Source organism: Vespula vulgaris, chromosome 11 (genome assembly GCF_905475345.1).
Source record: "Vespula vulgaris chromosome 11, iyVesVulg1.1, whole genome shotgun sequence".
Taxonomy (NCBI): domain Eukaryota; kingdom Metazoa; phylum Arthropoda; class Insecta; order Hymenoptera; family Vespidae; genus Vespula; species Vespula vulgaris.
Genome location: NC_066596.1, coordinates 7,363,988 through 7,381,503, shown reverse-complemented (window position 1 = coordinate 7,381,503; position 17,516 = coordinate 7,363,988). Strand labels below are relative to the sequence as shown.

General features: G+C 43.8%; 1 protein-coding gene across 8 annotated transcripts in view; it reads right to left on the bottom strand.

The window, feature by feature from the left end:
- Positions 1–17,516, bottom strand: part of LOC127067530 (dystrophin, isoforms A/C/F/G/H) — a 221,616-nt gene that overhangs the window by 187,516 nt on the left and 16,584 nt on the right. For all 8 annotated transcript variants that reach the window (XM_051002552.1, XM_051002554.1, XM_051002550.1 and 5 more), the window contains 6 exons: positions 16,813–17,450; positions 16,265–16,412; positions 15,766–15,879; positions 15,500–15,676; positions 15,319–15,426; positions 15,138–15,243 (listed from right to left, as the gene is read on the bottom strand). In XM_051002552.1, coding sequence (XP_050858509.1) covers positions 15,138–15,243; positions 15,319–15,426; positions 15,500–15,676; positions 15,766–15,879; positions 16,265–16,412; positions 16,813–17,450 — 1,291 coding nt within the window. The remainder of the gene's footprint in view (positions 1–15,137; positions 15,244–15,318; positions 15,427–15,499; positions 15,677–15,765; positions 15,880–16,264; positions 16,413–16,812; positions 17,451–17,516) is intronic.

Genomic DNA, 17,516 nt, shown 5'->3' with positions numbered 1-17,516 from the left:
CGTAAAGAAAGGCAGATAAAACCAGTGGATCACGAGAAAGGCAGTTTTTGGCAGAATATGGACCAAGTTCTAATCGTTGCCTACTAGCTTTTTATATAAATTCCATAAAATGCGCCCCTCGCCGAACCAAAGAAGGCTCTTTTAAACTATTCAGCTGAAAATAAACGATCGGAACAACATCAATTAAGCGCACGGATGAAATAAACGATAACGAACGACGAGCAAGTTTTTCTTCGACGTTCCTTTCGCAACAACTTCTTTCGCTCGACTATTCGCAAATTTATTTGTACGAGCGCGTTTTATTTTCCTTGCTTCTACGCATATTTTCGGATAACTTTTTCTCCGATTAATTAAAGCCCTCCTTCGATCCAGTTCTAAAAGCATGAATTTTAAGTTCGACAAGGGAGACGCATCAAATTTTCAAGTGCAACGTCGCGGAAATATTTCGACGTAAAAACGTATAATTCGAATTACATCGAGCGTGAATTTAATGCGAGCAAGAGCAGCTTCGCATGAAAAATAATTAAAAAGCGACCGTTAAAATATTTCCGTGAAAAAAATTTCAAGTTGTTCCCTCTTTAATGGCTTACTTTTACTAGCTGGATAACGTGCACGAGATTAGAAGCAACGGTGGATAGCAGACCTCCAAAATTCTCGATCGATATCGGTTGAGTACGGTCAGCTCGTATTTCGTCTCGTCTTACTCAACGGTTAAAGTTAGCCTCTCGTGTATTCGTGTATCGATCTCAATTAGATACGTCGTCGGGGGAGTCCAAAAGAAAGAAACGAGCCGCATCTAACGCATTTACCGACTACGAGAATGCTCACAGATTATCGATCAACGATGTAACAATTAATCTCGGGAAAAGAGATACACGATTCTTTTATTCTTTTTTATATATTTATATCCTTAGCTGTGAAAAGAATTAAAGATCAGTTAGAGATACGTTCGTACGAAAGAAAAAAACTTGAATTATAGCACGAATCGTGTCAAAAGAGGAAAGGAGAGAGGCGTACGTTCTCTCGTACTTTATCCTCAAATCAAAAAAAAAATGAAAACGACATGGGAGGTTTTGTAATTACAATGCCTTTCGTTGAAATACAAGGGAAGAGGCGGACAAACAAAGTAGTACAAGCGACTCGTACTACTGGCAAAGACCGAAAACAAGGGCGGTTCATCAACTAAAAGCAACAGGGTGCCAGCTGTTGGCCCACATACGAAGCGAGTCGAGAAAACTATCGTTTCTACCGCTCTCATTGTAATCTCTTCGTTCTTTCTACGAGTAACGAGCGCGCGCGCGCGCAGGTGTGTGTGTGTGTGTGTGTGAAAGAAAGAGAAAGAGAGAAAATAAGGACAATATGAAAAATCTATGCTAGAATGCTTCCTCTTTCTATCATCGTCCAAAGTTTTCACCATCTATATGCGCTCGTTCGCTTTTTCGTGTCACTCGTTGCAGGAAAACGTTTGAAGCGAAAAAAAGGAACGAACGGTTGTAAGGAAAATAACGAGGAGGTTGGATAATCCGAACGCGTACATATACACGTAAAGTTTTCGATACAAGGAATTTCTTGTGTGTCAAATAGAGTGCGCGTACGTATTTACCGACTTCTCTTTGTTTCGCAATTAAAATTTCTCTTTTTTTCTCGCTCTCGTTCTTCCTCTCCATCTTCGTCGTCTCGAGCGTCCGCGAACGAACGCGAAAGAGCAAACGAAAGTTCGCGTTCTCTACACACACGGCCGTCATCGACGTACACTACTATCGAGATAACCGAAATGGTTCTTTTCGAGCTTCGAATTCGTTCTCCCTCGTCCTCGAGTCTTTCCTTCCTTCTTTCGATCGAAAGACGCGAGAGAGAGAGAGAGAGAGAGAGAGAGAGAGAGAGAGAGAGAGAGAGAGGAAGAAATTTTCCGAATCACTAATGGACCGTCTCGCTGTACATCGATCACTAGCAGGAAAAGACTTCTCCTCGTATTCGAGACAGATCGAGGAGAATAAGTCCGGACGGCGAATATGTTCTTAGAAAACGAAGTACGCGTCGTGTAAACGATATTGCAGACGTACGTACGACATCGCTTTTTTCTCAAGTACGCTAGGACTTTCTATAGCCAATATCGAACAAAATATAATAATTTTCGTTGTTGCAAAGAAAGCGACGATACTAAAGGAACTCTAAAGAAACGAAGGACGTACGCAAGATTATATATATATGTGAAATAATGTTAAAACATACGCGTGAAATAATCCTCGAGCCAGCCATCTTCGAGACGTTGTCGCGTTGTTGCTCCGACGAAGGTTAAGAAATTACTAAAGGACATGTGGAACTAGAAGCGCGAAGAGAAGTCGATGTAAACAGAACTCAAGGACGCCTCGATACGCAAACGGAGAGTAATAACGGACCCTCGACGGACGAACAAATACGCGGCACGGATGTAGACTCTCGAGTAATCGTAAAGAGCAAAACAATGCTTTACAAGGACATTATTAACGTATCAAAGGCGTACTACGCTCGTATCTTTTACAACCATCAACGTTCGTAGAAGTTATTTTTGAAGAAATTACGAATATAGGGATCTTTATGGCGTATCCTAATGGAGATCGTGCACGGGGTTTCTCATAAGAACGGACTCCGTCGAGTCGCAGGGCGTACGTCTCTCGGTCGGAGTACTCTCGAGAGAAATCATTACAACGTATAATACCAAGTTGCAGTAAGCGCAAAGTACCCTTCGATATTCGCGTGGGATCGCGCAGACGTATCGACGTTATTTCGAAATTACATTCGGTGACTTCCTTCGCCATGAAAAGGGCGTACCTCCGTCGTCTATTCCCAGAGAAATGCAAACGAGTCGGTAATATCGCGTATATAAAACACGCTCGTCGAGTCGCACCGGTAAGATGATATCTATCCGATAGAAAGAAAAAATGACTCCCGTTCGCTTCTTTATCTCTGGCGAATATTCGAAAAATCGATATTCGAGGCGAAATTCGCCCATCTCCAGAATCCAGGCGACGATCGTTGTGTACGGAGGAGAAAGCAAATACCTTCGTTTGCTTCGGGCTTCGCCCGAAATCGAACTCGATTCGCGGACGTATCGATGTTATCATCGGCGATGCAAAAAATACGGGCGAATGCGAAAAGAAAAAATGCGAAAGGAACGAAAGGGAGAGGAGAGTTTGGTCGTATCCGGGATCGATTGACACGGGGCGTAATCGACGAACGGAAAGAAAGTCGTCGATGGGGATGAAAACAATTGGAAAAATACGCCGACGAAGGAGGGAGGGAGAGGACGGACGGAGGCGCGCAAGAGATAGGTGTACGCGACAATGCGTGTACGGTCGTATCAGATTAGAAAGCACGCGCATCGGGGTGGTTTACGAGAAGCAAACACGGCCGAGCGTTTCGCACGGTGGGGTCGTCGGTTAGATAGACACTAGGAATCTCCTCTTCCACCTCCTTCCATTCGACGTGCATTCTCCGTGGTTGCATCCCGACATGCATTATCTGCCGAACGTAGAGATAACGCCTGGCCGAACTCACCCTCCAAAAATCTACCCTCCGAGCGTACGCTTACGCGCACGAACGCTCCGGCGACCGATTAATCCGTGTTCCCCCGGAACAAATCCAACCCTAAAAACGAGTGCCGCGGATGCGCGGCTGGTGGGCGAGTAACGGATCCAGTTCGGTGATTAAGAGATATTTCAACGGAGATCATTGAACGAAGCTCGTTGTCGTTATATCACCGATACGCGTATACGTCTTAAACGTATTTATCGTTGGAATTACGAAAGTCGAGAGAAACGCCGTTTTCTCCTTCGGTCGTCTCTTTTCCTTTCGCCTCTATATCGCGCACCGCGCGCGTTTGAGGGAAGCACGAGTTTTCCCGGCCAGGGAGGATCGTGCATTGTTCGAATCGTGTTTCGGATGGCCGATTTCAGGGAAGAATCGAGCATTGTTTCGGCCGAAGGTGGATAAGACGCGAAGGGATTTGTCGGTGCATTGTCTCCGAATTAGCCGTGGAACCGGTCGAACACCGTTTCTGTTTTCGACCTAAATTGCTTAGTTCCATTAGACGCGACGACGTTCGGCCCTACGTGGAAGGGATTCGCGCTACGAACTTTTCCAGCGTTAAAATCCAAATCGAATTACGAGGACGCGAAGACTTAATTAACAACCTTGTAACTCGTTTCGCTAATTTCACCGAACTAAAGTTTCACTCGTGTCGCATCGTATCGATAATGTATCTGATACTTTTCGAGTTCCCTGTCGTATACCGCGCGCGTTATTTATCTCCCCTTGCGAAACGCGGACTCGCGGTTTCAAGCCCGAATCGCTTAAGCATCGTGTTAATGGGGATCGCGTTGGTGTACGGAGACGAAAACAAAAAAATTGACGAATGGACGCGGAGAACGCGAGAAAGGACTAATCGTAATTGCGAATTAAGAGGAGCAAGGCGCGAGTATACTCGTAACGATATCGCCGAAATTTATTATCGGGGAAGATCGTTCGTTAGGCGGGTAGAGCGGCAATACCAGGTACGACACCAGCAGTATCGTACGAGGGAGTATTTCTGGGATAAATCGAAGCTAAATACCGGGGCGCAGGTGACCGAACCACGGTCAGATGGCTCTGCGCACGATCGAAGTAAAATACGGAAAGGTCGAATTAACGAGGCTAGTGTAAGTTTAACAAACGCGTAATTCAATGGCCCGGATCGATGCCTTTTGTTTCTCGCTCTTCGTTTAACGATGTTTCTGCGGTTTCCATCAGCGAATGAATTTTCACGAAAGATTCGGTAATAAAATGCTACCCGGCTGCATTTATGAAGGCTCCTACGATCGCTATTAAGCGAAAAACGATGAATTACCACGAAGGACGATTTGCTCGTACGATACCGGCGCGTTCGATGTACTCGAGGTATCTGTAACATCTTTCGGGCGATCCTATCGACGCGACGGAACAACGATAGACGAGATAACATTTCGATAAGATTTTCAAGAGATTTTCCATCCTCGAATTCTTTCCTGAAAAAACAACGAGAAAAACTAATGAAAATAAAAGGAGATAAAAGATAACGAGATATTACTTTCCTGTATCGCGTTCACGGTTTATTCCACTAGGAAGTATTTAACCGCGGAATGTATGAATCCATTTCCCCTCGAAAGAAAAAAAGAAAAGGATAAAGAAAAAACGGAAAGAAAGGAAAAAAAAGAAAAAGATAAAATCGTCGGCTTCCGTCGAAAAATGCTGCGATAAAATTGCACGACAATGTACCTCGTGAGTAGAGGCGAGTCTCGAAAGCAAGGGAGCAACTACAATGTCACGTAAATAACGTTCAAAAGCAGAGCCGAGAAAAGGAGAAGAAAGTCAGTCGGAATATTCGTAGGCGGCGTGAACGCCACGTGCGAGCAATTTTACCCTCTCCCTTTTTTCCCTTCGATCCACACAACAAGCGAGCTTGTACTTCGAGACACGTGCTATCTTCTCGCGCTGCATTCCACTCGTCCTCGACAAAATCCATCCGTGATTGCGTCCTCCTCGTAACCGTCCTACTCGATACGCCCACGTATCGATGAACGATCAATATTTACCGGAGAAATCCAAAGTTTCAAACCGGTAGGCAAGGTTGCTCTCAACCATCGATATAGTCTACTAGAAATCCATGAAATTCCATTTCTACTTCGATCAACGACCACCGGATTCACTCCGCACTCTCGCTATCGCCGAAAAAACAATCTAGATTTCGTCCGGAAAACAAATTTACGCGGTATCGCAAAGGATAAAATTTGCCCGCGTTTACCGTCTATTATAAAATCGGTGAACGAAAACGATAGAATATTGACCTAAAAATCGCGATGAATTATTAAAGCTCGAAACATCGTCAAATGTGGTACGCCAAGGCGAATTAAAGTGACACGATCGACTACGATCAAAACGACAATGCCATGTAAAACAGAATGTTCTAAATTTGTTTTATTAAACTCGTTCAAATGCGATGACCGACGAACTCACTATTTTTCGGGGCGTTCCCTCTTTTTTGTGAAATACAGAGAAAGAGAGAGAGAGAGAGAGAGAGAGAGAGGGATATGACGAAGAGCAGGAATTCAATGGAAAGGATGTATCGCGCAGAACGCGCGTGTACTTGTATGCGCGTAGCTCCTACACGAATACGAGAATATACGTATGGAAATACAAGATCGCGAATGTGTTGCGTATGGATAACGGCGACCGTGATCCGCTCGGTTTTTAGATGCTTTTGCTGGTGTATCTAGGACAGCATCGCCAGAGCCTACCGTTTTAACGGCTAGACTCTGCCCAAAAGCTTTTCATCAAAAACTCTCATCTTTTCTGCCGTTTAATGAAGCTTACCGCTTTTTCACGACCTCGTTGTTGCGTTCCTCTCGTCTTGAATTTTTCTCTCCCTTTCGAACGGCACATACCTCGAAATAAATGCATTTGCGTTTCGCTAACTCGCAAAATTGCATGTATCTCTGTACATATCTGTATAGGTAAGAGAGAAGAGAATATCTTATAGTTTCTTTTTTTTTCCCCGAATCGATGGATAAAAAGTGAACGAGCAAGTTTCATAAAAGTTCCCTCGCCAAAGAAACGAAGAAAAATGTTACGAGATAGAATTCGACGTGACTGAAAATTATTCTACCGGAAGAAAGTCCGCGATGGGAGAATCAAAACTTGGATCACTCTTATTCCGTTTCCTTTTGTTCGATTAATTTCGTATAACATAGAATGGAAGAAAAATAAAAGTATCAGATTATAGGACGAACGAACGTTCCATTTGCAAGTTAATAACGTCGTTCGAATTAATCTCTCGACTCGTAGAACGAGTTTTCCGTTGTTCTTTTGATCGGAATACGCGATCGGATCTATGACCGATAGATTAAGCCTTCTTCTAGTCGACACGAAGCTAGCTGGCTTCGACTAAAACCACGTAGCAATCACAGGTTACGTCGAAACTTGGTCGAATTCTAATTAATGTTACGGTTAATTCTATTAGAGCGTTAAGTGTTAAATTAATTAGGTACGCGTAATGGGTAGACGTGTCGAGCGGTTCTTCCCTCTCTCTCTCTCTCTCCGCCTATTCCTAGAAAAGAAAACAGGAGAACGGATATGGTGCAAATTTGCAGTATCTATATTGACTCGGTAATTAACGATTTAATCAATATGCTGCTTATTCGATTCGATCTGAATCGTGAAATAAATGAATTCGACGCCGTTACGAGAGCCACATCGACGCGTTTGCGACGAAATGAATAAAAACGCTCGTAGGAACGAAACGATGCTCAACGGATGGATCCATCGCGAAAACTATTTCCTTCCGCGTGAATTCTCAGAGCAGTGTACTCGGAAATGCCAACGACGTCGCATTGTTGTTGCTTTTTGGAAAAATTTTCGGTGGCCATCCCGTTTCACTTAGAGAAACATTGCCAAAAGGGAGGGCAATTCTGAAAATGCTGACGCCGAAGCGCTAGAAAACGAGGCCGTTCGCAATCGGTCTTGAAATCGATCGGGAAAATGGGCATTTTCGGAATACTCGTTGAAGGTGGATCTGTCGCTACTCGACCTAAACATTCATCGATTTTTCGATCGAGTAGTAATTAACCGTATCTACGTCCGTACGTTCGAATAGACGATATAAATGTACATAGATAATTCTTTCGAACGATAACCAAGAGAATCGTTTAAAAAATGGGTACGTAACGATAGATCGTTTAAAATCAAAAATAGATTGGCGAGCGAACGGGTTGATTCTCGTTATCGGGATCGAACTTACCAAGCGAGGAGAGGAGACTAATCGAACGATCGATAGAACGAATTCGTCGCGGGAGAATTTACGGCGAGTGCTTGCTATAAGATCAGATAAGGAAAAACTGCAAAGAAGCAAAAGTTTAGTCACCGAAAGAGAGTTTAATTACCGGAAAGGACGCGAGAGGTTGGGAAATGTACGAATTGATCGCGCTCGAGCTTAACAACGAAACGAGAGGAAACAGGTACGCTTTAGGACCTTGACGAGGTAAAGCACCTTCGCTCGTGACACTTAATATTAACGAGGAATCCTGTAAATCTTTAATGAAACACGAGCTTTCGCTTAGGCCGCTAACAGCTTAATGCACTCCGGGCCAAACCCTCGTGACCAAGAGCCTTAACGTATCTTCCACGACTTAAAACTTAAAACGTGCATGCACGCACACCCAGACGGGCCCGCACGGAAATTTATTTTCTTGATACTCACACGAGATATTTCATATCATCGAATCCATGTAAAAACTCCACGCGAAATATATCGGAATTTCCGACACGTAGCTACTACACTGTCACCCACTGAAAAGATAAATACGACGAGAAAACGCCGTTACGGTTGGCACGCGCGTTTCAAAAGAAATAAGACATGATATAACGATCGGTATATATATCGTCGCGCGCGACCCTTTCGAAGAAATAATTCTTCTTCCTCTTCTCCTTCTACTTCTTCCTCTCGTGAATATCTCGTTTATCTTCTCGTTCGAAAAACACCAAAAAATCACAACTCGATGGAAATAAAAAGGACGTAGATATAGGAGTTACTCGCAAGCGTCGACCGGTCGTACGGAAGAAACATCGGTGAACCGTCGTTACCCCTTGATCGTCCGGGGTCGTACTGTGTTTTACCCCGTCGCCCCTTCCTCGAGCCACCCGGCTATACGAGAGTGGTGTTTCAAGCGCAAGCGCCGTTTCCACGCGCCGTTTCCACGCGCCAGCGAAAACCTTCGCGAGTCGAGCCAGCACCAACACCACCGTATCACGGCCACCTCGTAGCCGGCATCATCACGGGGGTGCTCTCCCGCGGTCAATGTCACCCAACATCCCTGACTCGGGTTCCTGACACGGAGATACAGCCACTTTAGGTCCGTTCCGGCCGTTGGGACGTTTCCTTCTACTGCCGCCATCAAACGGCAGAAAGAGAGAAAAAGACGGAGAAGAACGAACTCCGACTTTTCTCGGTTACGACAAAATCGATACGAAAAGTAGATTACGAAAGGGAGATTATCGTTTTTTATTCCATTAGTGTTTCCCTCGTTATTCGAATAATTTATTTCTTTTCGACAAGGAACGAGGATGGTACGAGAGAGATTCGTTTCGTTTTCAACGTCCTATAAATTAAATAGGATCACTGAGAATATGATTGGAAGCGGCGGTGGCGTTCGTACGATAGTCGAAAATAAACTGCGTGGACTGTCGTCGGGACGAAGCGCCCCCCCCCCCTCTCTCTCTCTCTTTCCTCTACTACGACTTTTGTTTCATGGTTTAGCGATAACGCGATTTTTCTAGGATTTCCTTGGATCTCGCGTATGCCCGTGAGAGGGAAAAGAACGCTAGGTCGAATGGAATTGGAGGATTTACGAGGCGTCCCCGAGGAGCACACTGATTTCAAATGTTTCTCGGCGTCTTTTCCTTCACACCGTTCTCCTCTTATATTCTCCTTCCTCCGTTGGACACCTTCGACGATATCTGGTCGAGAAAACTACTCTTTCGAAGGATTCGTCACCCTCCGGTTATGAGCTTTCTCCTATCTACCTAGTCGCGGCGCCTATATATCTATTTCCCTTCGCATCGTTCTGTCTTGTACTCTATCGGGACTTTGATATCTTCTTCTATTCCGTCCTAAGTATTCCCTCGTCGATCGATAATTGTATCTTCCTTGGGAATAACGATCGGGAATCGATCGTGAACGGTGGTACCAGGGACGAGTCTCTTTTTTCGTTCGTATCTTCCTTCTTTTCTTTCGTTTTCTTTTTCTTTTTTTTTTACCCAATTCAAATCAGAAGCGACGCTGACAAGTCAAGCACTTCGTCGCGATAAATTTACGTGGCGCACCTGCTACCATCCGTGGAACCCTCGCGTATTCATTCTGAGGTAACTTCCAACACCGCCGAGGGGACGAACGGTGAAAGAGTAAAGAAAGAAGACGCGGCAGAAGGGGAGAAAAAAGAGAGAAGAAGAGAGGATGTCAACGAAAGCCGGGGATTTTTCAATATCCTATTCTTCGTTTCGCCATGAGAGTGCAAGGGATCCGTACAAGCTATGGGACAAACGTGGTGCCAAGTGCACGTCCGGAAAGCCATGGAACTCGTCTTTGAAAAAGAACGAGAAGATAGGATCATCGATATATTCAACTAAATGATATCGAAGCTCTATCCGCGAATATCCTTTTTCTATTCCCAACGAGTAAATAGTAGCAATGGGTGATAAAAGTTATACGGAATATTCCACGGCGATGCTTTATCTTCGCCTCCTGTTATCGTACCTGTATATCTCGTTACTCGTTTTGAAAAGATAGATAGAGAGAAAGAGACGGTCTCGCCATTAGACGATCATAAAGCACGCGAGTATAATAACGGTGAAAATGAATTAAATCTCGACACGCGAACGAAACGGCCATCCGACTTTTGTCTCGTAACAAACGCGTATAGACGCAACGGGAACAATGGCCGACAACTCTATCAGCGAGGAAACGAAAGATCGGAGAGCTGGTCGCAGCGTTTGCAAATATCACGTATTTTCAATCGTTTGTCAAGAATTCGCACCAAAACCTCCTCTTTCTCTTTGTCTCTTGATCAGCGCATGCGTCATTTACCATTAATCTTGTTCATTGTTCCCCTCTTTAGGTGGAAAGCCCGGATTCTGAAACTGCTTCGTACCGTTCTCTCCCTTCTCTCGCACCCTTCTTCTTGGCTTCGGCTATTACGAGGGTGCCTCGTTCCAAAGTTTCTAGAGACGGAGAACGACTGAGAGAGAGAGAGAGAGAGAGAGAGAGAGAGAATCCTGGGACCTCATCTATTAATACCAAAGATCGTATTTTCATTCACGGAACATACCGTACGAGATTCCGCGTCGACCCGATGTCCGCGTTTAAATTTTAGGAAACTCGCGAAATGTAATGACCGATCGAACGCTCTCTTTCCTCTCGTAAAAGATAGTAAATAGAATACGGACGTGAAAGGGAACGATTCCAGTCTCGTTTGTCGTACCAACTGTTAAGCAAAGACCGACGTAGAGAGTAGAATCAATGGGGAACTTGGCTTGACAAGAAAGGTAAATCGCCAAAGTACGACAAAGTACGTCCAAGTTTGAACGGTACAAGGAAGAGAGGGAGAGAGGGGTGGGATGAATTCGAAGGGACAAAGTCCTCGGAGAAGCGGACAATGCACGAGTTTAAACGGAGCCTGGTTAAACTAAACTCCTCTACCAATGAGATATTCCTCGAGGAACGTTTCTCTCGGCAAGAGACGAAAGGCGTAGTCTCCTGCAAAAGTATCCGCGTAAGCGCAGAATCAAAGTTTCCCGAGCAACTAAGGTATATCGGTGAGAGGAGAAAAATGTATATGTATGTGCGAGAACCAAGGGAAGAGGAGGTTGTACGTACCTCTTCAGGAAATATCCTTTTTCACCCCCGGAACTTGGCCCAAGAAGTTTTCCCTGGGGACAGCAGCGTCTCGAGTTAATTACGTCGCTCGGAACGTAGAAAGAAGGGAAGAAAAAACGGGAGGAAAAGACTCGGCGACGTAGAGAACGAATACATTCGTGGAAAAAGACGAATATAAAAACGGAGATAATAATTTTTTACCGACGAACGATGGAGACGAGAAGCAAAGTCGAAGTAAACGCGAAACGATCCAAGGTTGTTTGGCAAACGCAAAGTCATCCCCGACGCTGACTTCCCTAACGGCTCTTGCGGGGGTTCCTCGGACCGCATTAGCAAGCTGGTTGCTTCCTATGGCGTGGCCACTAACTGCTAGCCCGTCTTAATGGACCGTTTTACTCTGACCGACCAGACGACCCACCACCGTCAGATTACAAGCTCGACCGCCCCGTAGCTGTGCCTGCGTTAAACCGACTTCTACCTCTGCTACCGAATCCTCTCCTTCTCTTTCTCCCTTCTTCTACTCTACGCAAAGTCCAGCTTGATTGTCGGTACAGTAATGAACGTGGCTTAAACGCCAACTACCGAATCAAGAAGCAGCGCGCTCTCTCTCTCTCTCTCTCTCTCTCTCTTCTGGTCCCTCGCTCGCCTTTTCTTGTCATTAGAGTCTCTGACGTAACCATCCCCTTCTATCCTTTTCCACGTTCGTAATTGATAGGAATGATGTTAGCGAGTCTACGAGTCCGCAATTGCTCGTAACCGTATTGATCTACGATGTTTACGGTCCACTGTATTCGCACGGTGATCTCTTTGTTTTACGTACGAGTAATTTCCTCTCACAATGGTAAAGCAACCTAGTAAATGGTAAACTAGTAATTGCATCGATTTGTCTCAAAGGTCTACGAGGATTCGGGCGTACAATGTTATTAAACGTAGTATACGCGCGTGCGCGAATCGGAGGGAAACATTCCGAGTGGTTTAAAAAGCTCGTAGATTTCGCCTTGGACGGGAAAAAGATCCGCTGTATAATCGACCGTGAGATAAGTCCTCGAGGAAATGATATAAAGTGAGATTCCCTTTCTTTCGGCGAATTGCAGAGATCGGTTTTCTCGGAAATCCGATAAAAGAAGAACCGCAGATGCAAATCCTCCGGAATAATGACACTAACGCGTAGATTCTCGAATCTCTTTGCTCCCCCTTTTAAATATCGACACCAGATTCGATATCCAATCGAGAACGGGGGGATTGGGACATCGAAGTAGACATCGAAGTCGACATGGAAGTCGACATCGAAATCGAGTAACGCACCCTACTTTCGACGATGACCCTTTCGATCGGTCAATAAAACTCGTTCGCTCGCAGACCGAGTCAGGAACCGAAGAAAGCAATCTATGTACATGAGAAAGGGAGGAGAAAATTTTTCATTGATCGAGAAAAAAAGTTGATCCATCGTACGGCAGGCTGAACGTAACTTTGATCTTTCGGTTTTTCATTAAACCAACGCACGAAAGAAACCTTTCCGTGTTTATTTGTCTCTCGTTCGTAAAGTTTCCAAAGTGATCGAACCAAGTCGCGTGATACGATGGTTCCTACCTATGGTTCCAATTCATTTTCCATTTTTTATATCGACGATCTATTATCGTATAAGTTGTTCGTCTTAGCGGCTTCTTGAATAGAAAAAATTTCTCGGATTTTTCACGCACCTCTTTCCTCCTCGCAGAGCTCCCCACCGTCGTTCCTATCAGACAGAGCGAACGGGGGCTATAAAAACGTGATTATCATTGAAAACGTTATTATCATTGAAATCGCATTAATGAGAAGGGTCCATTGTTTATCGAGCTCTCGGCGATTCTATGATGAATCGTTAGAAAGAGAGGAGGAAAAAAAAGAGTTGCGTCTGTCGCCGAGTGGATTTAGGTGAATAAATTTCTTTCCATCGCATCCTCGGTCTCGAATGCCTCATTATCAACCGCAATAACGTCGTACAAAAGGGAGAAGGAAAGAGGCGTGCGCGCGCGCGAGAGAGAGAGAGAGAGAGAGAAAGAGAGAAAGAGAGAGGAATGAAAGAGGAAGAGATTGTAAAATACGATAAAGAGACTTCGGGTTTAAAGTCGATAAATACAATTAATAAATATAATGTATTAGTAAAATACCTATTAAACGTTGGCCGTAGAAATTTCATTCGATTGAAATTTAATAATACGCGCAACTTCTTGGATGAGTTCGAAACGGTTAAGCTAATTGCGACGGGGTAATGAATTCTCTCAGCGAGAGAAATAACCGGGAAATTAAATCGACTCAGTGAGTCGGAAACATCGAGTTTTGCTATACTTTCTACCTCGTCTTCCAACTTCGTCTATTCTTCCTTCTTCTCCGGTATCGTGCACTTTATCATAATACTTTTTAAGCACGAAAGCGAAGGACTCATTGTACTCTCGACGACGTAATACGTTTCACGTTGAAACGTATTATAAGTCTACGAATATTATTATAATTATCCTAACGATATGCAACACTCTCTACCGCGTCATTAATATTGCCCCGTTGATAGACAACCCCTTCGCACGTATGCGTTATAAAGAATCTCGAGGAATTGCCTATCGGAGAGCCCTAAAAAAAGTTTCTTACCGATAGATGGCGCTCGCTGGCAACATTGTCGACGAAGTATGGGATGAGATCTGTCTTCAGGAGCAAAATCTTATGTTCATATAAAGAGATTTGAGAGAAAATATAAACGAATTTGGATGACACCAGAGGAGCGAAAGTAGGAAATATTTTTTCTTTTTTTTTTTCATTACTTTGAATATAGTCGAAGAAAGGACGTTAAATATAATAGAATGAACAAAAAAAAGGGATAAGAGAGATTATTAAGAAACATTAAGCGTTCACACGTACGCTCCTCTTAGACCTCGTTCTTCGTCGTTCTACGTCGTTTCCTATCGTATTCCGAGCCACGCGCGCATGCAAAAAAGACATCATTAAGACGTTAAAGAATCGTCGTTACTCGTGACGACGTAAAAAATTACTATTAATATCCGGCTGTCTCTCTAAGCGGAATAGTCGTTCCAAAGGCGCAGGTGCGTGTATGATCGAATTGTGAATCAGTTTGCAAAAAAATATCGTTACTGCGAAGAATGGCAAACAAGGACGAAGGAAAATCAAAAAGTTCGCGAAGCGAAAAGAAGAGATAAGTGTAATCTTGTAAGCTCGGCACGAGCTAAGTGTGGTCACCGTTGGGGAAAAGCTTCGTTGAGAGAGCCACGCAAACGCGCACACAAAAACATTATTTCGGCCATCCATCCAGCCCCTGTCTTTCAGCCCCCTTTTCTTCCATCAACGCCCGAAACCACCGTAACAAATTAGGTAGAGGCGTACACGTGCGTCGCGCGACGTACGACGTGCGATGTGAGACGCGCGAGACGTGCAAAAGGAAACGGCGCGTACGACGCGTCACTAATGTATGGCACGACGACGAAACATGCCACCCACGACTCGATGGAGGCTTTCTTGCGGTACCAATGAAATTTCACGGCTGTGAGCCTGTGAAATGGAGCGAGAGATGAGAAACGATAAAAACTATGACAAAAACAACGAGGTCGTCGTCGTCGATCGGAATAAGTCACGTTTCGACAATATATATATCGTCTTTTTCCGAAATATTAAATAACCACTGCTTCCGATGTAATCGTCCGTAGAAATAAAAAGTCTTGTAATCACTTACGTTCTACCGTAGTCGAATCCGATAGAGCAGTCACGACTTCTCGATTTTGACCGTCGCTAAAGTTCTTTACGAACTGCCAATCTTCTCTCAATTTCTTTAACTTTTCCTACGATGCAAAAAGATCGCATTAACGAGAATGTTTAACCTCGTCGTTATCAGTACCAGCCGTTGTTAAACTCACTTGAAGTTCAATAGATATCGGTTGTTTGGCCGCTTCACACTCCTTTTCCAAATTGGTATAATTCTCCAAAACGTCTTTCACCTCCATCTCGCGATCCACGACGTTGAGCTGGACCCCGTCAAAATGAATTATATTTTTGTAATTCGTTTTTCTCCGACGTACACGCGTTTAATAAACTTACCCTAATGTTATCGACTACCTCGGTTCGCTCGTTTTGAGGTAGCTCCTGAGCGATATTTAATCTCGTACGAACCTCCATAATCCATGCCATTACGGTGTCCAAACAGCTAATGTATTTCTTTAAAGAAGTAAGCTTACTTTCGACGTACTCACGATGACTCGAAAGATTCGACTTTGCCTGATAAGGAAAAAAAATAATAATAATAATAAAACTTGGATAAACGCAAGTAGATGCGAAATCATATAAACTAGAACAACGGACTATACCTTATCCATATCGGCTAAAAGTTTGCTATACACATCTTCCCCTCGATGACTACTTTGCTGATTCATAAGTACCTGCGTATCTCTTTTCCGCGAAGAAAGTTCTTCTTCTCTCGCCTTAAAAATAATTTTCACGCGTACAACGATCGATATTTAATATACACGTTATAATTAATAAAGAAGACAAATATGAAGAAACTACGCGCATCGGAACGTGCATACGTAAGATAAACAGGAGTGAGAGTTTAATGCTATTTATATCTTGGCACACTTTCGCCTGCGCAGTCAAGTCATGAAATTTGGCGATATTATTAGGATGCATCGTAGAGTTCTTTTAATTGTAGTGCAACACGAGATTGCATCGCTGTTGTAAAAAGCGTCGTGCATTTCGCTACGAAATTGCGACGACTCGTCCATTTTCCCTTAATTTCTACTTAATGACTCAACGATTACGAAGTAAAGAACGAGTCGTCGTTGGGGAATAACAATCGTCGTTACGTACCTTGATCAAGGACAATCTTATCGAAAGGGACGTCTCGTCCGATGGATTGGCCATAGATAGCAGCAACGAATTCACTTGCTCTATTATGTGATAAGTAGCCTTTGTAATCCTACTCTCGCTTGAAACCTTCCTTTCCATTGCCAAGTTTCTTCAAAATAGATAACTTTTGTCAGTACGATTGACAAGTTTAATCGAATTATTGCGATCGACGCTAATGTCCGAACGAACGCGCGTTCAAACATTGCATGTTCCAAGTCGATCGAATCGATCGTTAGAGCGACGGAGGTAAATAAAAACGATAAAAAATAGAACGATAGAAAGAAAACCCTGGAACGAGATTTTCTAGCAGCGTCATTTATCTGCCGTTGATCTCGATTGCCATCGAAAAAATTCTACGTTGACGCGTTTATCTAAATTACGCCAATATACGCGAAAATATGTGAATATTTATACGTACGATCTAAACGAAAAATTATTTTTTCCTTATTCCTCGTAAATTCGATGGGAGAATAAAGAAAACGGTTTGAACGGAAAGACTTGTTGCGTACCTTTCCTTGTATGCATTGATTTCAGCCAATAAACGATGCCATTTATGTTTGATATTTTCGATCGTATTACGCAATTCCGCAACGTCCTCGGAAGAGGCTCGACTCGATATATCCGCATACGAAGCATTGATGTTGCTCTTGGTTCTTTGCATGCGGGAAACTTCTTGCTCCAGTTCAAACATTTTCGTTTTCGATACCTTCGAATAGGGGAGCGAAAGTAACTTTTTCAACGCGTCCTCGCTTTTTTCCAACCACTCGGAAAAGGCGCGACACATATTTTGAAATTCGTTCCATGTTTCCAAGCATTTACTCCAACGATTATATCTCTCGATATAACGTTCGTTGATGCTGCTCCAATCGCCGTGCAATTTTTCGATCAAACACTTGACGTGCTCCACCTGCTCCTTTTTCGATTGACGAGCAATGTTCTCCGCCGCGGAACTCAATTCGTCCAAGTTCGTTTTGAGTATGCTTATCGCGTTACTTATCTTTTTCAAACACTCTTCTTGATTGCCAAATAGTTCGTAGTCCTTGCCATTCAATGGAGCAGAGTTTAACGATCTCGAAACGGTCGACGTTGCGTCTTTTATTTTGTTGGCTCTAGCTATAATATTTTGAGGGTTGGGTGCTCCTACGTCCTGAGAAAAGAAAAAAAGAGACAATGTACATGCACGTGTGCATACGTGTGCGCGCGCGTGTGTCAC